General features: G+C 44.7%; 1 protein-coding gene across 19 annotated transcripts in view; it reads left to right on the top strand.

Moving 5' to 3' along the window:
• The window catches only part of ZNF664 (zinc finger protein 664), a 102,728-nt gene that overhangs the window by 35,358 nt on the left and 39,747 nt on the right, over window positions 1-27,623 (top strand). For 17 of the 19 annotated variants that reach the window (XR_010122754.1, XR_010122750.1, XR_010122759.1 and 14 more), the window contains 2 exons: window positions 3,403-3,463; window positions 3,568-7,460. The exons of 1 other annotated variant lie outside the window; for it this stretch is intronic. Coding sequence is in view for 5 of the 18 variants with exons in the window: in XM_054443995.2 (XP_054299970.1) it covers window positions 4,166-4,951 (786 nt within the window). In the remaining 13 variants the exon portion in view is untranslated. Of the gene's footprint in view, window positions 1-1,536; window positions 1,659-1,933; window positions 2,054-2,530; window positions 2,747-3,134; window positions 3,362-3,402; window positions 3,464-3,567; window positions 7,461-27,623 lie in introns of those variants that run through there. One more of the 19 variants, XR_010122762.1, reaches the window with a different exon arrangement.

Here is a 27,623-nt window from a genome sequence, read left to right on the forward strand (position 1 = left end):
ACACAGTGTAATCTCATACCCCTAATCACATTTCCTTGACTGTCCTCTTTTAGCAGCTGGTTTGCTTCAGATTCCAAAGAAGGTCTTCCGATTACATCTGATTGTTATGTCTCAGGTCACTTTCATTTAGAGCAACTCCTTCCACCTTACTGGCTTTTTTTCCCCCCTTCCTTATTGCAAAAAAAAAAGGGGCAGTTGTGCTGTAGAGTGGCTCACCTTTTGATATTTTGCTACTTTGCTTCCTAGTAGTTCCTCTGTCCCTTCAGTTCTTTCCATTAAAAATTAGCTCCAGAGGCTTGATTAGGTTTTGCTTCAGTCTTTTGGCAAGAATGTCTTCAGGGGGTGCTGGGTGCTTCCCATTGCACCACAGCAGGAGGCACACGTGTCTGGTTGTTCCCTCTTTGAGTCATGCTAAGATCGATCCCTGGCTTCAGGTGGTGACAGCCTGATCCTGGCAATGTCAAGTCCCGGATCAGCCTTCCAGCCCCTTTTTTCACCCATTGCTTTTCAGTCTGAATCAGGTGTTTGATGAGGAGAATGCACATATTAGCTGGTTGTTTCTTTGTCTTGAAAGAGAGTTCATAGGGGAAATAGTATAGATGCTTCTCTCCATTTAATTACCAATTTTCAGGATAAAAAGTTGGGCCCCTAGTTAATTCCAATTTTGTTCAGTGCCATGGGTCTCTCCATCTCTCTGCCTGCCTGCCTGTCTCTTTCTTCCCCATTCTCTGCAGTCATTATGAGCTCCTGGGGTTTGTATATTTAATGCGTCTCACTCGATTGCCTTTCTTATTCCTTTTGATGCTCAGTTGCATAATTGGCTCTGTGTTCCTTTGGCACGGCCCTCTTGCTTTCTGACATAACAGGATGTCCCAAGCTCATTTTGTAAGTGCTACTCGGGCTTTGAACCCAGCCGTTCCTCCAAGGACCCCTTGCCTCTTGGTGGGGAGAGGATTTAAGGGAAGGGGCTCTAGGTGTGCACATTGCTATCGCTTCTTATTGCTTCCAGGTCTTTTTGGTGATAGCTAAAAAGAAAAAAGAAGTGAATTCAAACTGATATCTCTAAGTCAAATTTTATATTACAGAATTTTTTCTTAACTTTGATTTTATACTTAGATCTAATTTTTCTTACATTGAATCTTGGCTCCTAACAACTTTAACATAAACTACTTATTTGTATTAACCTACTTTAAAATACACCAGTAACAGTTAAATTGTTGAAAGAAGTGTGATTTCTTTGCAGCTTATTTGTCAAAAGAATATGTTCTAGGTATGTGCAGTCAGTATACTATGCTCAAAAGCCATTTGTGGCTATGTCACCAGTATGATAGGTTTATTCTCTTTATTTTGTTTTCACATTCATTTAATTTTATATTTTAACTATAGAAACATGTTTCCAGAGTCATATAACAGTATATTCAGAGCAGTCTTAACTGTATTCTCCCCCATAAGTAATCATTAAATTAAATTCTGGATTATCTTTCACCATGCTTATTTATTTTATTTATTTATTTTATATTTTATATTTTATTTTAGACAGGGTCTCACTCTGTTGCTGAGGCTAGAGTACAGTGGCGCAATCTTGGCTCAATGTAGCCTTGAACTCCCAGGCTCAAGCCATCTTCCTGCCTCAGCCTCCTGAGTAGCTGCGACTACGGGTGTGTACCACCATGCCTGGCTAACTTTTTAATTTAATTTAATTTTTTTTGTAGAGACAGGGTCTCCCTATGTTGCCCAGGCTGGTCTCAGACTCCTAGCCTCAAGTGATCCTCCCACCTCGGCCTCCTGGCATGCTGGGATTACAGGCATGAGCCAGTGTGCCAGGCCAAAGTTTATTTTATATATTACCTTCCTTTTTTGCAGAAACGGTAGCATAGAACATAAACTATTGTGTATCTTACTTTTTTTTTTTTTTTTTTTTTTTACTTAACAGTGTGACCTGGGTTCACTCCATGTCAGTGCACAGTGCTCATCCTCATTCCTTTTTGCCTTGTGAGGAAGTGCCATACTCGATTCGGCTAGTTCCCTATCGACAGCCTTGGGTTGCTTGCAGGTTTGCTGCCAAATACTGCCTCAGTGAATAACCGGGTGTATCAGTCATTTCCTGTTTTTACCAATGTGTCTTTAGGATATATTCTAGAATTACTACTAGGACAAAGGATAGATGCAAACATAATTTTTGTAGATATACGACCATTTTTGCCAAAATTTTGAGTACCTAATTAGATTTTGTAATTGTAACACTTTCACCTATAAGCAGTCCAGTTTATTTTACATTTTAACATTACATCTCCTCAAACACCCATGCATGTTCTCTTTGTATGGAACATATTAAAAGTGTTATTTTAAGAAGACCTATTGATTTCATTTAGTTAATTTTAAAGTATCACTGCGTATAGAATAAAATAAATGAAAAGATTGCTAAAACATAGTCCTAAACCTTAAAAGATTTCAGAGTGAATATTTTGAGATTTATTTTCTTCTTTTATCTCCTCCTTATTCTATTTGTTGTGTATTTTGTCCCCTGTAGGCTATCAAAAGACTGGAAATAAGGCACTAAGAAATGTACCTTTATCTGCTCCACCAGAATGAAGCAGGACACGTGTGTGGGTGCCAGAGGGTGTCCTGAAGTACTCTATAGATTTTCAGAAAATATTCATTGAACACCTCTCATTGCCAGATTATAACAGAGAGCAGCGCACACAGTCCCTCCTTCATGGCACTTACATCCTAGTACAGGAGACAGGTTAAAAACCAGGGAACAAATACGATTATTACAAGTCGTGTGGGCTTTAAAGGAATCAAAGGAGATGAAAACAGAGTCTAGCTGGGGGCCTCTTTAGGTAGGGGAGGGGCAGTTGACCCACAAAGCTCTGCACAAAGTAGGGGAGGGAGTGGCTTAAGTGCTGGGAACAGCATGTACAAAGGCCCCGAGGCAGGAAACGCTTAGGGTGTTTGAGAGCTGAAAAAGAAAGCCAGAGGCAGGAAGCACAGGGAGTGAGGTTGGGAGAGGGGCAGGTCAGGTGTTTGAGTTAAGGATTGGGATTTTATTTTAAGTACATCAGGAAATCATTGAAGACAAGCAGGAGAATGACATTTGATACCAACACATCATGTACTTATTCTTTCTATAGATTAGAAGGCAAGTCAAATACGATGTTTTATCTCCAAAGCAGCAATGTTGTACCTTCTGAAGTTCAAAGTGGAGATCGTTTTCATTGTTGTTCCTTTTTACAGGACAGCTGGTTTTCATACTCACATGTAGGTCTTTTTGAGGATTTCTTTTCTCTTTCAATAATGTTCCCCTTGATGTTGCTCAGATAATTACAATGAGTGGTTGTAATTGGATTATATACTTGAGCTGTAAACAGGAGCATGATATCTACAAATTCTCTCCTTCAGACCTGCAAATCCAAGAGACACATTTCTGGAAGATAAGAGAGCTTCTTCAAGACCAAAAAAGGTTTGTGTTACTGCTGTCACATTTATATAAAATTAATTTTGGAATCAATAGCAGTTTTCCAGATAAAAGCATTTTCAATTTATTTATTTACGTTTCTATTACAGGAGACGGCATGATACCCATGTAGGGAATTCCCCAAAGCAAGGCTTGCCAAACTTGGACCCGAGGAGCCTGCTTGCTGGAAAGGCTTTCCTGTCTGATGTGCAGGAGGCAGAATGCCAAACTGACTCTTCAAGGGGCAACTGCAGGGGCTCGAGACCAGCCAGCAGTATCTCATCCTTCAATACAGGGGATATACTGTACAGTCCTTTTTCTAGAAGTGAGAAGTACAAGATTACTCTACAAGAGGAAGATTCCAGGGGCTCAAAAACGCAAAGGTTTGCACTTTGAGAGCCCCTTGGAATGTTGACAACTCAGGATCTAAAACAAAGTTCTATGTTAATGAGTTACAGAATTCACGTGGAAGTCAATGTCACTTTATAATCGATAATAATACTGAGTGAGGAACACTATGCAGGAAGAAACCTTCCATAGAAAGACAGGCAGGGAAAAGCTTAGGCTGACCTTAAACTTACCTAATAGAGCAAGCCTGAGATAGACTGCCAAAATGGCCAAATAAGAGACTCTATGAAATAACAGTCTTATAACTGTAGTAATTGTAAGGAAATTTTCTCCTCCAAATCACGATACCAAATAGGAAAAATGATCTACAAGTGCCCCATGTGTAGGGAATTTTTCTCTGAGAGAGCAGATCTTTTTATGCATCAGAAAATTCACACAGCTGAGAAGCCCCATAAATGTGACAAGTGTGATAAGGGTTTCTTTCATATATCAGAACTTCATATTCATTGGAGAGACCATACAGGAGAGAAGGTCTATAAATGTGATGATTGTGGTAAGGATTTTAGCACTACAACAAAACTTAATAGACATAAGAAAATCCACACAGTGGAGAAGCCCTATAAATGTTACGAGTGTGGCAAAGCCTTCAATTGGAGCTCCCATCTTCAAATTCATATGAGAGTTCATACAGGTGAGAAACCGTATGTCTGTAGTGAGTGTGGAAGGGGCTTTAGTAATAGTTCAAACCTTTGCATGCATCAGAGAGTCCACACCGGAGAGAAGCCCTTTAAATGTGAAGAGTGTGGGAAGGCCTTCAGGCACACCTCCAGCCTCTGCATGCATCAAAGAGTCCACACAGGAGAGAAACCCTATAAATGTTATGAGTGTGGGAAGGCGTTCAGTCAGAGTTCGAGCCTCTGCATCCACCAGAGAGTCCACACTGGAGAGAAACCCTATAGATGTTGTGGATGTGGGAAGGCCTTCAGTCAGAGTTCGAGCCTGTGCATCCACCAGAGAGTCCACACAGGAGAGAAACCTTTCAAATGTGATGAGTGCGGAAAGGCCTTCAGTCAGAGTACGAGCCTCTGCATCCACCAGAGAGTCCACACAAAGGAGAGAAACCATCTCAAAATATCAGTTATATAAAACGTTTTGCTAAGAGTTTAAAATCTTAAAACCCATAAGTGCCACTAGGAAGGAAACCCTGTATATACCTACATTGACCCAAGAAATATTTACAGCAATCCCTAGCAGAACATTGTTTCTGAGGAGGCATATGTGAGATTGATTTGTTGGTTCATGCCAAGTGTGTTCCACAGCTTGACTTTGAATGTGGACCTCTGAGCGTCCGCCCAGGATGGCTCTCAGGTCCCAGTCACAGATGTCGCTTCTTGGGATTCCAGCACGATGCCTCCATAGTTGAAAGACTACACAAAAAGCCACGATCATTGCCCGGCCTCCTGAGTCACCTTCTATCTATGCTTTGCTTAAAAGCTATCCCAGATACTCCCCCTTGAGGAGCTCATGCCCTTCCTTCCTCTTTATTCGAGCATACTGGCAATGCATTGGAAAACAGACAGCTCCCACTAAGATCACGTTCTGGTATTTCTGAGGTTACCACTTGATTTAGCCCCTACATATCTTTCCATATATCCTATTATTTCTGAACCCACTCTACCTATATGTCCTCAAAATCCCCATAAGTATCCATCCCTTCCTAGATGGCATTAACTTTCATTTTAGATTTTAGGTGACTCATAATACCCATTCACTTAGCCTATCAGAAAAGTCATTGGCAGACATATATGTCCTTGAACCTTTTTTATTTGTGTGGATTCTGCTCATCACTGTCTGTTAGACTTACTTTCTAGTGGCTGCATCATATATTTTTCACTTGAATTTTTTTGGAAATAGCTGAATGTAAATAGCAGGGAGGAAGAAGCAAGCAAAGTGAGAGCTTTTCTTCATCCAGAATTGCCCTCTGGGCTCCTTTGGTAACAGATGGAGCTCCTTCCTAGCTAGGGAGACCTTATGAGAAGTGGATGGTAGGAGTCACTAATGTTTCATCTCTATTTCTGTAATCTTGGGCAATAATGCATAGGAGTTCTTGATACCCCTTCATTGATTACTGTGTATCAGTTATTTTTTAGGCATGAATGTCTTTATTAATCCATCATTCTTTTCTTCATTCAACAAATATGTATTGAACACCTCCTATATGCCAGGCACTGTGCTAGGTGCTGGGAATACCACTGATGAGACAGACAAGGTCCCTACTCTTGTGGAGTTTACTTCTGGTGGAGGAGACAGATGATAAGTAAACAAATAAATAATGTAGTTTGAGATAGTGATTAAGTGCTATGAAGAAAATAAACTAGGGTGATGATTTAGTGGTGGGGTGGGGTGGGGGTGGGGTGACATTAGCTAGTGGTCAGGGAGGCCTTTCCGCGGTGGGATGTTGAGCTGAGGCCGGAGGAGAAGCAGCACTCGCTGGCAGAGCACACAGGCTGCTCTGGGGGATGAGCCGGTGCGTTTAAGGAACAGGCCAGCACTGGCATTCGCGAGCAGTGGGGAGGGGGAGAGATGCCAAGGTGCTCAGTATCCTGACTTTCATAGGCCTTTTTTTGTTTGTTTTAATTTTTGCTAGATTGATATTAAAAACTCATGTGGAGGAACTCAAGGAATGTTTAGAAGACCAAAAGTCCCCAATGACAGGAACAAAAGCAACCAATTTTTAACTTTGTTTCTCTTCTCATTCCTGTTTTCATTGATTTCCCACATGTAGTCCTTTTGCTCAGGAAGTCTTTGGGGAAATTAAGGATCTTTGAAGCTCTGAAATAGGTGATCAGGTTAGTGGTGTCTGTCAGCTCTCTAAGAGGTTGGAAAATGAACTACTCAAAATAGTCACGAAAATACTGAAAGTTTGATTTTTCTCTCCATATTTGAATTAATTTTTTCTGTTTGACTGGAAGGGGTTTTTGTATAACTAAAACCTCAGCGCATAAAGGAGATTTAAAAGGAGCACACGATTTAGTGGTTGGGCCATGAAACTAGAGATGGGATTTGGGGGTGAATTTGTCAGTATCTGGATTTTAATCCAGACATCTCTGCTAACAAGCCTTTGGTAAGTCACTTCAGATACTTTTCCTCCTTTTTACAAAGAGAGGGCTGGCTTAGTTATTTGCCAAAGCCCCTTCCAGGCCTGAATTCCACAAGTACGATTTACTGTAGTGTCTTATCACTCTTTCGTGTCACAATAGCGTGGAGCATTAGAGAAAAGCCTAGACTTTTAGTTGATAGAGAGCCAGTTGAAATACCATTGATAGAATTTTAGTTTTAGGAAAAATTGGTTTGATTTCTAGCTTTATTACTATTAGGTATGTGAGCTTGGGCAAATCGCTTAATCTTTGAGTCTAGTTTTCTCTCAAAATGAGAACATTAGGCTAAATGATTTCCGAGTTTCCAGCTAGTCCTAGAGTTCTATATTTCTACATAGTTGAATTATTTTATCATGCTGTTGCTGGGGAATATGACTAACCCTTTTGAAGCTACTAATTTTATGTCGAGCTTTAAAGTCCATAATTGTTATCTTCAGAAAATATTATTTGACCTACAGTATGTCCAAATCAATTTAATAAAATCGCTTTATAACAGGGTTCTGTGCTTGACATGTAGTTGTGTGAATTCAGTGGTCATGTGTGGGAGTATGGGTATGGGTGTGTGGTGGGGAATTGGCTTGCACATTAAGCCCAGGGTGACCATGTAATTTGTTGTCCAAACTGAGCACTTGAGAGTGAAGGGAGGGGGTGCTGTTGATACATCTGGACAACAAGCCTAGAATGGGCCTTTCTCAGGCACACCAAGGTGTGAGGACACCTTGGTCTGAGGTCACAGCCACACAGGTAACAAATGACTCAGGTCAGGAATAATCCAACTGGAGAGAGCACAGTCCACTGAGAGGACTGCCTCAGCTTGGCTGCGGCTCTGTGTTCACGGCGAATACAGGCCTTTAATCTTAAAATGTTGGCAGCTAATTCCTTTTCCTTGGGTGATCCATTTTGGTGCTTTCTGTGATCTTCCTGGTGCCCCTTGGCAGTTCCTCCAAGCCCTGCCCTGGCCCCTGCTGACTGCAGCCCATGCCCGGGAAGGCGTGAAGTGCTGTCAGCTGAAGCAGAGGGATCCCACGTTCTGTGCCGCAGTTAACAGTCTGACTGGCTGTGGCGTCTACTAGCTTTGAGAGACAAGTCTGCATTGCAATTCCACCATTGGGATGGGAGCAACCCAAAGTAGCCCTTCTGATGGGGGTTGAGGGTGGGGGCAGGGGTAGGTCATCTGTGATGGGATTCACTCTTGGTGCCTGCTAGGATTTAGGGTGTGAGCCAAGATAAGTCCAGAATGACTGCATGGTTTCTAACTTGGAAGCCTGAATAAACGGCAGATTGCCTCTTGCAGACAGGAAGAACTCTTTGCATCAGAGTCCAACATTCAGATAGTCTACTGCGTGAGAACGTGGGCACAGCTCGCCAGGCCATTTCAGAAATTGAAGAGGGATTACTTTGTGTTGTGTGAGCATGGACATGATGCCTTCCAAGGGACCTTCTAGCTCTTGGCTCTGTTCTTAAAATTTTTGAATTATTTATCAGTCTTCATACAATGTACTGATATTCTCAGAAATTTGAAAAACTAGGTGAATGGAAAGCAAATATCAGAAGCAGATGGAAAATATACTCAGTGGTAAAATCTAGGAAAAGATGAGAAAGGTTGATACTACTACAGGGCGAGAGCCATGTATAAATAGCAGAGCTGAGTTAAGATCTATGGATTAGAGAGGAAAAGAGGAAAAATGAAGATGATACAGCACTTGCTCTAACCATATTCATTTTCTTAATTTTTCGAAACCTCAAGTTTCTCATCTCTAAAACGGTTTTGAAAATACCTAATTCATGGAAATGTTGGGAGAAGTAAATAAATGTAAAGTGCCTAGCATTTAGTGCTATAACGAATTCCTATTCCCAGTTGCCTATTAAGGAAGAAGGGTCATGTTATTTGGATTCCTTTTTGTTTTGCTGAGCACTGTGGTGGGTTTGGACATCTAAAATTGGGGTAGGACCTGGAGAGGGCTGAATTGCTCCACATGATAAGAGAGAGAACTTGAATCTCCTGGGGTAGTTGGAGGTAAGAAAACAAAGGGTAGACTTGGAGTGGGAGTGGGAGAGGGGACCAGGGAACCAGTGGAGTAGTTTGGTCTGAAGTTCTGAGCTTTTGTGTAGGAAAACTTCGTGATCACAAAGTCTTTCCCTAAAGTTAGGGGTGTTTGGCATGGTGGATTTCTTATGGAAACTGGCGGAAGGGCTGAGTGCTGTATCCAGGGTGAAATGGGGCAACATGTAAGTACCACACATAAATGTAGGAGCCAGAAGAGGATGCCCCTGAGAACAAGCTCCAAGGAATATGCAGAATATGCAGAAATCTTCAGGGTAGCTAAAAGCTTCTACAGGCCATGGAATTAATGGAGTTTTGAGTCAAGTTTACCCAAACCCCTAAGGGGCAGGGAGGCCTGGGATATCTTTATTTCCACTCTCAATGTACATGAAGTAGAATAACTTTATAATCATAAGTAAGTTGAAACTTAAGAATTTTTTTTATCATTCTCATTTTAATGTATTACAAAACACATGAACAAATCCAGAGATCCCAAGGCCGTGTGTTTGTTTATGCCAGTAAGAACTTGGCATAAATATCGGTGGAAAATGACACTTATACCAAAGCAATTTTATTGCTCACATTTAGGCATATGTAAGTAAACTGCATTTCTAGAGTAAAGTAGCACATATAGATTTTGTGTATTTTTAGGTGGATGTATGCATTTTATAGAGTCTGTACCTTCCTAAATACTGCGTCTAAATATGGCTTCGCTGAGAGACCGACTTTCCCTCCCCCTCTTAATTCTTTGCTGGCCCTGATCCAGGTCTTCTCTGCATCATGAATTATGGTGGGGGTGTTGTGTTTACAGAATTTTAAAACCTAGGACCTGCAGACGGCTTTTGGGGAGGTCTAGAACCTTCTTAAGTTATGTGCAGAATTTTGTGTACATGTAGGTCTATGTATTTTTCTAGGAAAGGGGGCTTTCCTTATGTTTGTGACTCTAAGAGATAAAGAACACTGGCTGGCATATGGTTACTCGTTGTGTGGGGATCTTGGGAGGCAAAAGGGGTGCCTAGGAGTTCCAGTTAGTGGAATGGATAGGAAACGATGGGTATAATAAATGGAGGAAAAAAGAACACAACGCTGTGTTGTGAAGAAAGAGGGAAAAGGACGTTGGCAGAAAATGGAAGGGTACACGTGCATGTGTTGTTACACTGGGCCCAGTGGGTAGGCTGTGTGGCAGTTCCATGTCATACGCTTAAGACAACAGTTCTGCGAACAGTGTATTAACAGAGTATAGGTGAGGACAACTGAGTATTCAGAGGGGACTGGCTGGACGTGGAAGGAATTGGCTACCTGAATGGAAAACACTAGATCTCAACTGAATCTGTCTTGGTTACAGAGGAGGCAGTTCTCGCCGTAAAATGGGTGAGGGCCCCAGTACTGGTGTGGGTTGTATTTAGGTTCTCAAATAAACCTATTCATATTGCTCGGTGCTATGTTCTCTCATGTCTAATTTTCATGTCCTACCTCACTTGCCTGGGATCTCTGACTGTTTAAGTCAGTCCTCTTTAGTCTTCATCCTGTCTGTCCCCAAAATGTCTTTTTTTTTTTTTTTTTTTTACCCCTGATACTCTTCCATCCCTGTGTGCCCCCCACTCCCCTTTCTGAGATAAGGTCAAGACCCACGGGGACTTAGTCTCAAGGGTAAGTCCTGTTTCTACAGTCTGTGGAGGATGATGGGAGAGTCTGGTAGAGCAGCAAGCCCTACTTCCTGGAGCTGTTGTTGCCACGTTGTTAATAGTTGAAACAGGCAGTGTCTGGAAAGAACTGAATCCTCTGTGTTTTGCTTGCCTCACTTGATCCAGTAAACATCAGGGGAAGAAATAAAAAAACAGGAAAGGATAAGGTGGCAGGAGTAAGTTGAAGCATATTGTTAATCATAGTAAATGTGAACTGGTTAAATTCAGCTAACAATTTTCAAGTTGATTTGTAAATGATGTCACAAACATGTATATGATGATTATGGGAGACCACCTAAAATAAAAGGGTGACCCAAAAGGCTGACAGTGAAGGGGTGGAAAAAGATCAGGAAATGCTAAAAGAAAGCAACTGGTGGTAGTATTGTCAGTCAGTTTATGAAAGGAATAATTTGTCAAGAAGATAAATAGTTACATACTTTCATTAGCTCACAACATAGCTTTGAAAGATAGAACATGGTGAGAAATTAAGTAATTCCCAGTCACAGCAAGATATGTTAACCCTCATCCATCAGAATTTGAAAATCAACTAGACAAAGAAGGATCTGGCTATTTAACTAACACTGTTACCAAACTTGATGTGTCCGCTGTGTGTGAACTTTGTGCAGCAGATCCTCTTGGAATGGTCATGGAAATTAACCATGCTTTGTGCCAGAAAGAAAATCTCACCAGATTCCAAAATGTAGAAATCTCACAGGTCATATTCTCTGACTACAATGTAATAAAAAATTGAAGTCACTGAGAAAGAGCCAAAAGTCCTGTCCATTTCATCCCAAGTTACGAATAAAGAGGAAATCAAGTGTAGTAGAGATGAGTGGCAGAGATGGCACTGTGGGGCACATCTTGTGTATGGGGCCGAAATGAAAAACTTTCATAGCCTTCAATTCATTTATGAGATAAGGAATATGAAACTAAGCAGTCAAACAAGCTGGAAAAAATACTGCAGGATTTTTAAATTTTACCAAATGACTTTTGAGCCTTCACCAAGATCATCATATGCTCCTGTTCCTTTCACTTGTTAATGTACTGAGTCATTTTGAAATATAAGGATAACATCTTTTATGGTCATAAAGTATTACATCCTTCCACCTTTGGTGGATTTTGGAAAATTTGCACGTGTGTAACCTTAAGAGAGATTCTTTAGTTATGAATTGATTTAATCAGGGATTTAAAAGCTTTCTATCCTCCTTATTCTGGAATAAATTAAATAGCACAGGTTAATATCTGTGCCCCTGGACTGTATGGGCAGTATTCATACAAGAAAAAATAATAAAATCTGTGTCCCACTTCACTTGCTTGGAGCATAAATTAAGGTAACATCTCATATTGTTTAAATCAACCATCTGATCCTTGAAAGTGATAGAACTCATCCAAAATGGCTCAGATCCTTGAGGGTGGAGCTTAGAAGCTTTGACAGTGTTTTTACTCTTTTCAAAACTAATACGTCAATTTAGATCTTTCCCCCTTTTTTTGATAATTTATAGTATTCTAGGAAAAAACCTTCCTTTTTGGGGGACCTTCAAATATATTTTAGAGATGTATATAACTCTAAATTCTTAAATCTCATTGGCATTTTGATAAAATCTTTTCTTACATCTCCCATCGTATGTTTATATTTTCCATTTTTTTCTTTATTGGACTTGCCACCCTCTCTACTTCCACTCCCCCGAAGGACCAGACATTGGGTTTGGTGATCACTTCTGCTGGGGTATTTTCCTGTCTTATTTATTACTTACTTTTATTATCACTAATCATATCCTCTTCCCTTCCTTAATTTAGCTTGTTATCTTTTTTCTAAAACTTTTTTTTTAGTTGCTAGAATCCAATGAATTAATCCCAATAGGCTTTATTTTCAGTGATCTAGTTCAGGGGTGAGCAAACTATGGCCCATGGGCCAAATCTAGCTCATCTCCTGTTTTTGTATAGCCCCCAAACTAAAAATGTGTATGTTTCTAAATGGTTTTTAACACATTGATATTTTCTGAATACGAAAACTTAATGAAATTCACATTGTGTCCATAAAGTTTTATGGGAACAAAACCATGTTGATCCATTCTTGGCTTGTCTGTGGCTGCTTTGATGCTGCAACAGCAGAGTTGCAGAGTTGCAACAGAGATTGAATGGCCTCCAGAGCCTAAAATATTCTTTCTCTGGCTTTTTACCAAAAAAAAATTCCCCATCTCTGGTTTAAGTCACTTGTACCAACCGGCTGGAAGTTTCCAGAGAAGGAAAGGAGGGAGGCTGGTACTTTTAGACAAAGTGCAAAGAAGGATTTACTGAGATTGGGAAGAGAGGTAGGCTCCATGAATGCTGGGGACTGAGCCCCTTATATGAGATGCTTCAGAAGTGAGAGCGCCAGGATGGGTCCTGGCTGCTGAGGACTCAGTGCTGTGCCCCTGGGAACAAATAGCCACATGCAAGCCTGACCTGGAGGAAGGAGGGCCCTCCTGGCTGGCCACTAGCATCTGTGTAGATGACACTGGCTTCCACACGGGCTGCTGAGCACCACCAGCATAGGGCAGGGCAGAGGCCTCTCTCCTAGACAGTCTTGGTACCACCCAGGAAGCACATTCTGTGAGAGCAGACTCGGGTGGGATTTGATTCCATTTAGACAAATAAATGAGACTTTTTATGCATTAAAGGTTGTAAATAGATGGATACCATTAAACTTCCTTGTATTATTCAGATTCTTTGTATTGCGTTTACTATTTTCCTACTTGATCTTGAAAGTGTTTAAGGGAACTCTCTTCCACTATGCTTCTGGTTTAATTTTCTCTGTATTTCTAATTCTGTGCGGTCCACTTTATAAATATCCATGATTTTGTTTCAGTTAGGTTTTTTTTTTTTTTTTTTTTTTTTTTTTGAGATGGAGTCTCACACTGTTGCCCAAGCTGGAGTGCAATGGTGCGATCTCGGCTCACTGCAACCTCTGCCTCCTGGGTTCAAGCCATTCTCCTGCCTCAGCCTCCCAAGTAGCTGGGATTACAGGCACCAGCCACCATGCCCAGCTAATTTTTATTTTTATTTATTTATTTATTTTTTTGAGATGGAGTCTCGCTCTTTTGCCCAGGCCAGACGGCAGTGGTGCTATTCTTGGCTCACTGCAACCTCTGTCTCCCGGGTTCACGCCATTCTCCAGCCTCAGCCTCCTGAGTAGCTGGGACTACAGGCACCCGCCACCACGCCTGGCTAATTTTTTGTATTTTTAGTAGAGACGGGGTTTCACCGTGTTAGCCAGGATGGTCTCGATCTCCTGACCTTGTGATCCGCCTGCCTCAGCCTCCCAAAGTGCTGGGATTACAGGCGTGAGCCACCACACCTGGCCTCAGCTGGGCTTTTTATATGTGTAAAATACCAGGTTCATCCTGTTCAATGGTGTTTGCTTGAGTTCTACATTGATATACCTACCTTCACTCATAATTTTGTTGTGTTTGACTAAGATATGTTTATCTCTTAAAATTATCTTTTACTAATTTTGTATTTGGGGAAAAGTATGACATGCACACATCAGAAAATTCAGAGAATAGTCTAGCCTGACTCTCATTCATGATTCCCAGATCCCCTGCCCCAGAGCAGCCACTTTCCAGTGTGGCTTTCCTGAGATGGTTCCTGTATACGCTAGCGGAGGTGTGCACACACATCCTGCTGTTTCCTGAGGACATGATTGCATTCTGTGCATGTGCTGTAGCAATGTCACTAATTTTCAGTGAGCAGTGCTCCTAGTGACTGTTAGCTACCAGTGCTTGCATTTTGTTGTGATAGCTCCATTGCTTCCTGCCATATGGAAGGCCTCAGTATGTATCACTAGGCCTCTGCTGAGGGAAGTTCCCCTGTATTTTCTTCTACTACTTTTAGGCTTTTGTTTTTTACATTTACGTCTTTGATCCATCCACAATCTTTTTATTTTTTTCTGTAAGGAATATGGTAGACTCAAATTTTTTAAATTTCCCTGGCTAGTTAGTCAGTTATTCTGTGACTACTTACTAAATCTTTTCTCCACGGATTTGAAATGCCAACTATATTACAAGTCAAATTCTTATTTGGATCTATTTCTGTTCCAGCCAAATCCCAACTTGTAATTACTGGGGTTTTTGTTTTGTTTTGTTTTTTTCTTTTGTTTTGTTTTTTTGAGACAGAGTCTTGCTCTGTTGCCCAGGCTGGAGTGCAGTGGTGCCTCCTGAGTTCAAACCATTCTCCTGCCTCAGCCTCCCGAGTAGCTGGGACTACAGGCGCCCGCCCCAACGCCCAGCTAATTTTTTGTGTTTTTAGTAGAGACGGGGTTTCACCATGTTAGCCAGGATGGTCTTGATCTGACCTCGTGATCTGTCCGCCTTGGCGTCCCAAAGTGGTGGGATTACAGGCGTGAGGCACTGCGCGCGGCCAATTACTGGGCTTTTGTTCTTTAATATTTGCACAGCCACGCCCTTTATTACTTTTTTCCCCAGATTTCCCCCATCTATTCTGAAATGTTTGATCCTTTCCCTTTAAACTCAGGATTGTATTTTGTCTTAGCTATGTTTTGTAAACAACACAGAATAATTTTTTTTGACTGAATGTTAATTCCTCTTTTTAATAAGTACACTCAACACATTATCCTTTTTTGGTGATATATACTCATTTTTTTTTTTTTTTTTTTTGAGACGGAGTTTTGCTCTTGTTGCCCAGGCTGGAGTGCAATGGCGTGATCTTGGCTCACTGCAACCTCCGCCTTCCAGGTTCAAGCCATTCTCCTGCTTCAGCCTCCTGAGTAGCTGGGATTACAGGTGTGCGCCACCACGCCCAGCTAATTTTTGTGTTTTTAGTAGAGACGGGATTTCACCATGTTGGCCAGACTGGTCTCAAACTCCTGACCTCAGGTGATCCACCCACCTCGGCCTCCCAAATTCCTCGGCTGGGATTATAGACGTGAGCCACCACGCCTGGCCAATATATACTAATGGTCGAATGAGTTATACCATTGCCAGTTGAAAATACCAAAAAAAAAGTATGTTTGTGTTTTTATAATTTAAGTAAAATAAGTACAAACCTCAATTCCTCAGGGATGGGAACACCTTATTTTGGAGGAGGGGACAGGGTGTTTCCATTTCTTAGAGTCACCGCTGGTCCATACATCCCGCTGTTTCTGAGTTCTGACTTGGCTTTGCATCTTGACTCTAATGGACTCTGCCGCCCTGTGTGTTACTCCATAGACACTGCGGACTCAGGCTGTGTGTTGTGGGGTGTCCTTTACTGATGGTTTATAGCAACAGGAGGGTTCCGTCTGCGTGCAGGAACTGCATGTTGAATGATAGAACTTCTGTTCTTGCAGTCTCTGGCCATTCCTGTCCCTGAGGAGTCCCACAGCTGCCCTCACAGCAGGCCATAACCTCCCATGATGCTGTTCAGCCTCTCTTTACCTTTTTTGGGGAGGATGGTAACAGGATCTTGCCCTGTCACCCAGGTTGGAGTGCAGTGGTGCTGTCATAGCTCACTGCAGCCTCAGCCTCTGGGTTCAAGCAATCCTCCTGCCTCAGCCTCCCAAATAGCTGGGACTATAGGCATGTGCCACCACACCCAGCTAATTTTTAAATTTTTTGTAGAGATGGAGGTAGTGGGGGAGGTCTCGCTTTTTTGCTCAGTCTGATTTCGAACTCCCGGCCTCCAGCCAGTCTCCTGCCTTGGCCTCCCAAAGTGCTGGGATTACAGGTGTGAGCCACCACACTTGGCTTCCTTCCCCATTCCTGATCTCGTCTCTCCTTCCTAACCTGCCTGCTTACCCTAAATCCCCCAATTCCTGCCGTGTCTTATAGAGAGCAATCTAGCAATGGCCCTTCTTCATACCATCTTTGGCTGCACCCACTGTGACCCACGCCGATAACCACACACATTGCAATGTGGTTCTCAACCGTGACAGAACCTGGGAAAGACTCGGAGGCCTGCTAGTGAAGTTTAACCTGCTTTTATCTCCTGACTGCATAGATATAAGTAACAGGATGCATGGCTGAAGAGTTAATGTGTGGTTTTTCCTTCCTCTTCAGGACAGCTGGAGGCCAAGGCTCTATGGTTGTCCTTAGCTGGGTGTGGCACTGCTAGGCTCTGCAGGCAGCAGGAGGGCCCCGTGTCCCTGGGCCCGAGGAGTCACCCTTAGCTGGGGTTGCCAGATAAAATGCAGACTGCCTAGTTAAATTTGAATTTTAGATACATTGAAAAATATTTCTTGTGAATCTGAAATATGCATTTAACTGGCTGTCCTGTTTTTATTGGCTAAGTCTGGCAGCTCTTCCCTCAGGGAGGCTGGCAAGGGGTGCTAGTATTCCGGAAAGGGGTGGTGCAGGACAGTGTGGGCTGGGTGGAGACCCCTCTTGGGCTGGGATGTGGACTTAGAGAGGCCTTTCTTGTTCCTGCAGTAAAGAGAGAAGCTGCATGCCCCTGAGGACATGCTCCCAGGAGGGACAGAAGGGAAGAACGTTGCAGGTTCACCAGAATGAATCAGGTCCTGGGTATCTGGGCCTCAGGGAATGGCTGCGTGGGCCAGGGCACCAAGCCAGGGCTCCCGGGCCATGTGACCCGCCCCCCTTGGAACCACAGAGGACACTAGATCAACTTTAGGTCACTGAGCTGTGCAAGGTAGAACCTCCTGTCAGCGGCGCTCCCCCAGTGACAATGGAGCGGAGATAGCGGTGGACCCATGAGACCACCTGCAAGACTCCAGGGAACCCATTTTCTGGAATTTTCCAAGTTGTTTTGGAGTAATTCAGAGGGGGAAGAGGTGGCAGCCCTGAGAGGAAGCTACAGGACCCCCTTCCCCATGGCTGCGCAGATGGACGTGGGTTGGAGAGGAGCTGCTCATGCTCAGAGCTCATCTGGATTTACTGATTTACCCCACACATGGTCACCCATCTGCCATGCACCAAGCACCCTTCGAGGGCTGCACGGACAAGAACAAACACGGCCTTGCCTGTGTGGAGGTCACGCTCTGCAGGGTGGAGACCCCTCTCATCTGCAGGGCCCCTTTTGTCATGTTGTCACAGGGATGGGGGGGCCCACTGCAGGTGTGATACGCTGATGGGCAGCTCTGGCTTTTTAAATATTTTAGCTCCGTGGCTGTGCTAAAAGCCATATTCAGTCCCTATTTTTCCTCTTATTTATTTTGATTGACAAAAATTGTATATATTTATGTACAAGGTGATGTTTTGAAGTACATGTGCATCGTGGGATCCCCACAGGATTTGACCCTCGTACAGAGCAGAGCAAGCCTCCTTGACAAAGGGAAGGCAGCAGTGAAGGGTCAGAGGTGCTAATGAGGTGGAGAGGAAGGGGAGGTGTTTGACGGGGAGTGGCACATGCAGAGGCCTGGGTTGGAGGGGCTTCCTTGACAGATGGAAAGAAGGACCTTGAGACAGGGCAGGGAAGGAGGCGGAGTGTCAGGGAAGGGAGCTTGGAGAAGCAGGGAGGGGATGGCCCTTCAGGGCCTTGGTTAGGGTTTCAGTCTCATCCAAGGACAGTGGGAGCCCCCAACTCCCCCGCCCAAGTGGTTCCAGTTAGGTGGGGGCAGTGCTGCCAAGTGGAGAGGGGTCTCCACTTTTTGGAGGTGGGAGGGAAGGCACAGAGGTAATGAACCAAGGAAAGGGCTGCACAGTAGCTGAGAAGTGAGGAGGCCAGCCCTGGGGGCAGGCAGTGGCAGAGATGGGCAGAGGCAGATCTACGGGAGGGAGATTTTGGAGGAACAATCCATAGAACTTGCTGGATTGGATTTGGAGTGCATGTTAGTTTCCTATCGTCACTGTCCCAAATCACTACACATTTGGAGGCTTAAAGTAAATGTATTCTCTAGTAGTTCTGGGGGTCAGAAGTTTGGAGTAGGTCCAAGGTGTTGGGACTGTGCGCCCTCCAGCCGCTTTCAGAGAGCATCTCCTTCCTTGCCTTTTCCAACTTCTAGAGGCATCCGTGTTCCTTTGTCCCTTGGCCCCATCACTCCGACTTCTGCTTCTGTGGCCACATCTTCTCCTCTGACTCTAAGACACCTGCCTCCCTCTTAGGAGGACCCTTATGATCACACAGGGGCCACTCAGATCATCTAGGACCATCTCCCTTCTCAAGGTCCTTCATCACATCCGCAGGGCCCCTTTTGCCATGTTGGTAACATTCCCAGATTCTGGGGATTGGGGCGTGGACACCTTTGGGGACCATGAGTCTGCCCATCACAAAGAGTAAGCAGGAGGGACTCGTCCAGGAAGATTCTCAGTGTCTGGCTCATGCCATGGGATGGTGAGTCGTGCCACTTTTTAAAGGAAGAAGCATCAGGAGAGGACCAGGTTTGAATGACTTTGAGTTGAATTCTTCCCAACGTTGAAGAAGACATTCAAGTCGGCAGAATCTGCAACTGTGGATCTCAAAGGAGAGTCCTGGATGTGTGTGTCATCCGTGAGCAGGCTATATATATACGTAGTCTCTCTCTATATAGACAGGAGGTTATTTTAAGGAACTGACTCATGCAATTGTGGAGGCTGGCAAGTCTAAAATCTGCAGGGCAGGCTGGCATCTGAGCCCCAGGGAAGGGTGGATGTTGCAGCTCCAGCCTGAAGGCTGTCTGAAGGCAGAATCCCCTCTTCCAGGGGAACCTCAGTCTTTTTCTCCCAAGGCCTTCACCTGATTAGATGAGACCCACCCATAGCCTGGCAGGTCTTTGGCTTCACTCAGGGGCTACTGACTTCCATGTTCATCGCATCCCAAAAATACCACAGCAACACCTAGGCAGGTGTTTGACCGAATATCTGGGAACCATGCTAAGCCAAGCTGATACACAAAACTGGCTGTGACACTGCTTATCAGTCGCAGTGAATGACGCCTCCCTGCAGTGAGTGTCCAGGCCCCACACCCAGCAGCCACCTTCATTTCCCTTTTCCTTTCACGGCTGTCAGCAAGCCCTGACAATTCTGTCCTCAGAACACACCCTGCGTCTGTTCCCATCTTTCTTCTGAGCTAAAACCCTTTTCCGAGCCACCGCCACCTCCTGCTTGCAGGACTGCAGCCATCGTCAGGGCCTCCCTGCTGCCCTGCGGGCCTGTGTCTGCCTCTCCATCTCTTACCTCCATCCACCTCTCTGTCACTCTGTTTTTGTATTGTCTCTGTTCATCTGTCTCTCTGTCTCTGCCTCTTTTTATCTCCCTCTCTCTCCCTGTCTGTCTGTGTCCCTGTCTCTTTGTCTTCCTCTGTCTCTCTGTGTTTGTCTCTCTCTCTCCACAAGGGCCTGGGCATGGAGGATGGCAGTGGCTGGGGTCTGAGGGAGAAGACAACAAGGACATCACACAGTCATAAGTCTTCCCCTGTCACAGATCCATTAGAGATAGAAGTGCCAAGAAGACGCGGTCCTCGGGGAGGCTGGCATTGACGTGGCCAAAGTGACGCTGCTCCACCAGAGGCAGCCAAGCCACACGGTGTGGGAGAGCCAGGGACTCCATGGGAGCCGGGCAGACTTGGGGGTGGCAACTGGGAGCAGCAGCTGAGCCCGAGGGCGTGGCAGCACCCAAGGTGCTGCAGGGTTGGATACAGAGTGTGGTGAGCCCAGACTCAAAGTCCCTCCACCACATCTAGCTGTGTGACCTTGAGCAAGTGTCTTTACCTCTCTGAGCCTCAGTTCCCTCATCTGTAAAGTGTTGTACTGACGAATGAGTATTTATCTCCGGATGGCTGGGAGGCTGAAGTGAGCTTAAGCAAGTGAAGTCCTCAGCTGGTGCCTGGCACAGAGCAAGGGCTCAGTAGATCTTAGCTGTTATTATTACTATCCCCAGGAAGTGGCAGTGGTCCCAAGTGTTGTGATCTTGCAGAAAGGCTGGCACTGCCTGTCAGAGCTGGCTGTCCCAGTGAAGGTGACAACAGCTGAGCCTGCACCTGGCAGAGGGAGCAGGGTCTGGCAGACATGGTTGTAGCTGGAAGCATGGTGGCGGCAGTGGGTTGGCAGCGGTGTGGTGTTCATTTGCCGGCAGGCAAAGCGCTGAGGTCCCAGAGTGCTGCCCAAGAGCCCTGTGTTTGAAGGCACTGGGAGGTGGTCCCTGGTGACTCCAGACCTGCTAAGGTAGATTTTGCAGGGAGCCAGGGCCAAGCAAAAGCAGGAGGGGGAAAAAGCATCTTTTAGTTCCCTTTCTCTGAAAGCAAATACTCACAAGCTACAAGCCTGGGGCTTGTGAGGATCGCCAACTCTTCTGTGCACCAGTGAGTTCTTGACAATCAGATGAACAGAGGGAAAGAGGCGTCCCCTTGCTAGCCAGCTTCCTGGAGCCCTCCCAGCCGGCATCTTGGTGCTTGTACACATTTGAGAGCATCAGCATTTCTTTACAGAAGACCCCGTCAGCTTGCCAGTCACCTTGCTTTGCTGGAAGTTTGCCTTGGGATTTGGTAGAATTTGGTTGGAACCAGTAACACCCAGCGTGGCCAAATTCCATCTGCTCCTTCTGCCTATGTGTAACAATTTCCTTGCTTTTTTTGAGATGAGTCTCACTCTGTTACCCAGGCTGGAGTGCAGTAGCATGATCACGGCTCACGGCAGCCTCTGCCTCGTCAGTTCAAGACATTCTCCTTTCTCAGCCTCCCCCAAGTAGCTGGGACCACAGGCGTGCGCCACTACACCTGGCTAATTTTTGTATTATTAGTAGAGACAGGGTTTCAGGATATTCAGGCTGGTCTCAAACCCCTGGCCTCAAGTGATCCATCTGCCTCAGCCTCCCAAAGTGCTGGGATTACAGGCGTGAGCCACCACACTCAGCCTCTATGTAACAGTTTCTTTGAAATTTGTCGGAAGCAGGTTACCAGGGAGAAATAGTATTTTTAATTATTCTTTCATTTATTTATTGTTTATACATTTTCTGTGTGTGCATTCATCTGCAGGTTGTTCTTGGAATAGACCCCGCAGAGATGTGCAAGTAATGACTTCACATTAACGTGTCACTGGCCTGCCCTTGACGTGTTGGGGGCCCGGGCAAGAATACAAATGGAGATCCACCTTTAAAAGTTATAAATCAAGGCAGGTATGGTGGCTCATGCCTGTCATCTCAGCATTTTGGGAGGCCAAGGCAGGAAGATTGCTTGAGGCCAGGAGTTGGAGACCAGACTGGGGAACATAGTGAGACCCCGTCTCTACAAAAAAATTTAAAAATTAGCCGAGCATGGTGGCACACACCTGTAATCCCAGCTGCTTGGGAGGCTGAGGCAGGAGGATCTCTTGAGCTCAGGGGTTCAAGGCTGCAGTGAGCTATGATTGCGCCACCACACTCTAGCCTAGGTGACAGAGTGAGACCCTGTCTCTTTTTTTTAAAAAAAGTTATAAATCAAGTTAGCAAAGCAAATCAAGTTAACAAAGTGGTTCTGACAACGAACTATTCAGAACCACCTGGAAGGCCAAGCTTTGGCCTTTGGGATGCTGGGACTCCTGAGCTCCCCCTGGGCTGTGGTGGGCAGTAGGGGCTGGCATGTCTACCACCTGCCTGTGTCCCTTTTTGCCCCACATCCCTTCCTGCCCCACCCGAGTCCTCCTGGAGTCCACACATGTGGACCCCCAGCCCATGATTCGAGCTCTGGCCGTCCCTCCACACCACCTCATAGCTGCCCCTTTGCAGGCCCATGGGCAGGGCTGTGGGTACCAGTGGCCTACTCTTCGGAGGCTGCATCTGAAGAACGGGCTTGTGCAGGCCCTGAAGGAACCCCTGCGCTGTTTCAGAAGGAACCTCCAGTGCTGGGAAATTTGGAGCCTGATACAGAAGCAATGTTCTGGTTTGGCACATTCCCTTGACCCTGGAGAGGCTGTGAGTGGGGCCCTCTAAAGCACGGGGCCCAGGACAGAGACCCCGCTAGTCCAGGTTCAAGGGCAGTGCAGACTGACCGTCCACCTTCACAGATTTAGTTAGCAAAGGTATCAAACTAGACAAGCCCCCGGGGAAATTTCTGTCCCTTGTGAGTAAGTAAAAATGATATGTATCGAACAGTAATTTTGAGGAAAGAAAAAAAAGGACAGCAAAACTCATATGATCTCACCTTAGGTTACAGAATTTTAGGCGTTAACTAGCTGATCTCATGTCACAAATAGTCCGGGTAGGAGAGTCAGCATTTTGGGGTCTCCATCCAATTCCCCAGTGCTCTGGCTTCACACTGGCCAATTCATTTGACCTCCCCGAGGCAGAGCGACAAAGTCCTAATCAAGTTCCCCGAGAGATCCTTGGGCTGCAAGATGCCTGGGAAATATCAATTGTTGTCAGCCTCACAGGCTCCATGCAGGGAATTCCTGCAGGCTCGGAGGCTTTTGTCATCAGGGACCTTGCAGCAAATGACTTGTGGTTTTCTTCAGCACTTCCGTATCAGCCAGGATCTCTTTTCTTTTTCTGACACTCTCAGACAAAATGCACAGAACAGTTTACAAGCCCCTCCAAGTTCTCTGGTCCCTCTGATAATTGCCTCTGAATATTGACACAGTTTTAATATACAAATTTAATATGCAGAGGGATGGTAGATGGGATGACTTGGATAATCCCCATGAGCAGGGAATAATAAAATAGACACGTGGCTTTGGAATTAATTATACTTTATTTGGCTTCATGATTTAGTTTTGAATTATATAATTGAGTTTATATTAAGCAAATTTAAGTTACATAGGTGGTTGAGAAAGAACCAATAATCAAATGGAAAAAACCCAACCTGGGGTTCGTTTTTGTTTTCCTGCGTGCAGAATAGAAGTTGCTGATTCACTCATGGGTGGTTGAGTGTTATTCATATACTCAAGAGCTTATGTTCTTTGTGTCATTTGTTTGGGGTATTTTTTTTAAGTTCCGGGGTACATGTGCAGGATGTGCAGGTTTGTTACATAGGTAAACGTGTGCCATGGTGATTAGCCGCACCTATCAACCTGTCTACTAGGTATTAAGCACAGCATGCATTAGCTATTCTTCCTGATGCTCTCCCTGCCCTGTCCCCACCAACAGGCCCCAGTGTGTGTTGTTCCCCTCCCTGTGTCCGTATGTTCTCATTGCTCAGCTCCCACTTATAAGTGAGAACGTGCAGCGTTTGGTTTTCTGTTCCTGTGTTAGTTTGCTGAGGACAATGGCTTCTAGCTCCATCCATGTCCCTGCAAAGGACATGAACTTGTTCCATTTTATGGCTGCATAGTATTCCATGGTGTATATGTACCACATTTTCTTTATGCAGTCTATCTTTGAGGGACGTTTGGGTAGAGTCCATGTCTTTGCTATTGTGGGTTTTATTTTTTTTTTTTTGAGACGGAGTCTCGCTCTGTCGCCCAGGCTGGAGTGCAGTGGCGCGATCTCGGCTCACTGCAAGCTCCGCCTCCCGGGTTCACGCCATTCTCCTGCCTCAGCCTCCCGAGTAGCTGGGACTACAGGCACCCGCCACCATGCCTGGCTAATTTTTTGTATTTTTAGTAGAGACAGGGTTTCACTGTGTTAGCTAGGATGGTCTCGATCTCCTCGTGATCCGCCGCCTGGTCCTCCCAAAGTGCTGGGATTACAGGCGTGAGCCACTGTGCCCGGCCTATTGTGGGTATTTTTAAAGAACACAACATAGTGAGAGGTGTTTGTTTTTCTTTTACAAAACAAAACAAGTCGAAGATTGAAGAAGGATTTGCTCTGTTGTTCCCATTTTCCTGGGACTAGTGTTGCTATTGCCTTTATTAGCGTTGGTCTATTTTAAAACAACAAAAAACCAAACCAAACCCTGGAGGTACATTTGATTAGAATGGAAGAGTTAAATGCCAAAGTTATTGTACAAAAAGAAATAAGAGACATTGAGCATTATAAAGACCTGACAAGTCTATGCTGTGTGAACAGAGGCTGAAAATTAAGCCCTGGGTGACTACAAGTACAGCTTTGGGAAACGATGCAGGGAGCTGTCTGGGAATGAAGGGATGTGCCCCCTCTAGTGGTCAAAAGAGGTGGAGTTCGGAGCTATGCCGTGGGTTCTTTAATTATCTGCCCCCAGCCACATACAACTTTCTAAACTTTTTTTCTTTAAGGGAGGACAAAAACTGCCACCCTCCACTTTGTTCTCTGAATTGCTTTTAAAAGACAGTTTTTAAATTTGTCCATAAAACATTTTTCTGACTCACCACAATGCTGTAAAAGCAACCACTCCAGGAGTCACAGAACTCTGTGGTCTCCAGTTTCAACCTCTTCTCTCTTTATGCCTTTGTAAAAATTTGTATTTAGTTCATTTTTTTAGGGACAGGGTCTTGCTCTGTTGTCCAGGCTGTGGTGCAGTGGTGCGATCATAGCTCACTGTAACTTCGAACTCCAGGGCTCAAGTGATCGTCCTGCCTCAGCCTCCTGAGGAGCTGGGACCTCAGCCGTACACCACTACGTCTCACTAATTTTTGTATTTTTTGTAGAGACAGGGTCTCACTATGTTGCCCAGGCTGGTCTCCAACTCCTGGCATCAAGCAATCCTCCCACCTCGGCCTCCCAAACATGTTGGGATTAAAGGTGTGAGCTACTGTGCTCAGCCCCAGCCTTTCTTATCTAATTTAAATGTTGAAGCTGATGACCCAAACACATTTACTTTGTTTCATCTATTTAAATTCTTTGTAAATTCTATGAACTATATAGCAAGGCTAGTTCTTTAATGATCACTCACTTGCAAAATAAAAAAAAGATATAATAATGCTAATAAGACTTCTTTTGTAACAGGTAATGTGATATACAAAATAAAAGCATGATGTGATTTCCTCAGGCAATTTCTTTGGGAAAATAAAAAAGGAAGTTGATAGTCTAGTGGAGACATCAAATTAGAAACCATTACTTCATTTGTGCTGTGGACTGAGGAAACAGATTCCCTCCTGAGGGTTCAGGCCACTGTGTATCAATCATACCACAAATGGGAGTGTTAAAAAACTCTAAACAACTGCTTGGTAAAACATGCCAAGGACCACCTCTGAGAAGGCAGCCTATTGATAAAGTGGTTCTTTTTGGCTCTAAAAATCCCAAGCACGTGGGTGAGCAGGTGCACATGATCTTCCGTTCTCTTTTTCCTGTGGAGTTCATCAACGACTATGATCTGACGCAGGAAAGCTCTGCTAAGAACATAAGGAGACTTAAAAGATGGCGATGTGGCACAGCAGCTTAGGAGGGCAGGTTTTAGTCTAGAGATGGGAAGTTTTGAGCCTTCAGTGGTTAGAAAAATTCCTTCTCCTCTGCCTTCTCTCCTTCCCTTCAGGGCATCGATGTGTGGAATATAAACCATCTTTATATTTTAGATGTCGACATCTTGTCTTACAGCAATTCAAAGGGAAGGAGAGATGCAGCCCCATTCAAGCACAGGAAGTGGACAGAGTGTCCAGGGACTTGCAAAAGTGAGAGGACAAAACTAACTAAAAAGCCACATGCCCCAGACTACCAGATGACCCAGTAGTTTTACTTCTGGGACAGCCCTGAAGAAGTGAGGATCACTTTGCTAGGGGCTGAAAATCACCCTATCTAGGGTCCCGGGAGCCAGGAGAGGCTTTCCACAGAAGGGCTTTGAAGGATGTGTAGGAGTTCACTTGACAGGTACAGTGAGAAAGCACACTTTAAGCACAGGAGAGAATATATACCAGTGGTTCTCAACATTAAGCCTGCTTCAGAACCACCTGGAGGGCTCATGAAAACACCGATCTCTGGGCCTTGCCCCCCCAGTTTCTGATTCACTGGGTCTGGGGTAAGGCTTGGGAATTTGTTTTTGTTTTTAACGAGTTCCCAGGGGATGCTGATGCTGTTGTTCTAGGGACCCCACTTTGAAAACTGTAAACTTACACGAAGAACCGAAGCATGAAGTCACAGCCCGCGTCTGGGGAACTGTAAGTACCTCGGTGTTGCTGGAATTTGAAATGTCTGAGCAATACGGTAAGAGGGTTAGGGAGGAGTCTCAAATGCCGAGCTGTGGGCATGCAAAATAAAGAAATGCGCATTTGTGCATTCCAGGAGCAGGTGGCGCTATGCTGCTGTAACTTTCAATCCCAATTGACACGCCCCTTTTCCAGAGGAGGAAATTGCAGAACACAAGGTTCACTGATTGTTCCAAATTCCCCATTTAAGTAAGTGATGGATCTGGGATTCTAAACCGGGCATGGGGAGACACTAAAGCCCTTTTTTTCTCCCTTGCCAGGGGCTCCATGCTAGACCACTTAAAATTAAATCTCCACAACAGAGGCATTGGGGAGAAAAATAATCAGGAAATATCTTGGGCAGGAGAGTATAGGATAGGTCGGAAGGGGCTTACACCAGACCCTTTGGGAGACCGCAAAGGTTGAACTGACAGACTCTTGAGATGTGATGTGGCCACAGAGCTGGAGAAGGCCGATTGGAGAGAAGAGATGGGAGGGAGGACCTGGGACCCTGCTGGCTGATAGGGTGTGGTGTGCACCATTGAGGACCTGACTTTGGAGAGATACCTGGTGAAGCCAGCGAGCGAAGCAGGAGGGGTCGGAGGGGCACGTCATGAAGACGTTCTGGGACACGAGGACCCACACGCTCCCTCCTTCCCGGTTACCCAGCCTTTTTCTAAGCCTTTCGTCATTCTCACTGGTTAATTTTGTTATCTCTTATTTTCTCGTCTTACTCATTCTCTTTGAATTTCTCTTCTGTCTTCATGCTCATTATCAGGCTAGCAAATTGTTAACTGGATGTAAATTTTAAAAGGAAAAATGTCAGCAGGCAGCTGGACAAGACAGAAGAGATAGAACTTCAAATGTTGCAGTCCAGGCTCCTTGGGAGAGCTTGTCCTCCTTCTCATGAGCAGGGAGAGCAAATGGTGTAACTGACACCCCTAAGTTCATCACCTGGGTGTCATCATTACAACACTTTGCAATATTAGCTTCATTTTCTGCCCCCTGCAGTATTTTGAAGCATATTTCAGATGTTATAACACCTCTAAATACTTTAGAATGTGTCTCTAAAAATAGG

Source organism: Pongo pygmaeus, chromosome 10 (assembly GCF_028885625.2).
Source record: "Pongo pygmaeus isolate AG05252 chromosome 10, NHGRI_mPonPyg2-v2.0_pri, whole genome shotgun sequence".
Classification (NCBI taxonomy): Eukaryota; Metazoa; Chordata; class Mammalia; order Primates; family Hominidae; genus Pongo; species Pongo pygmaeus.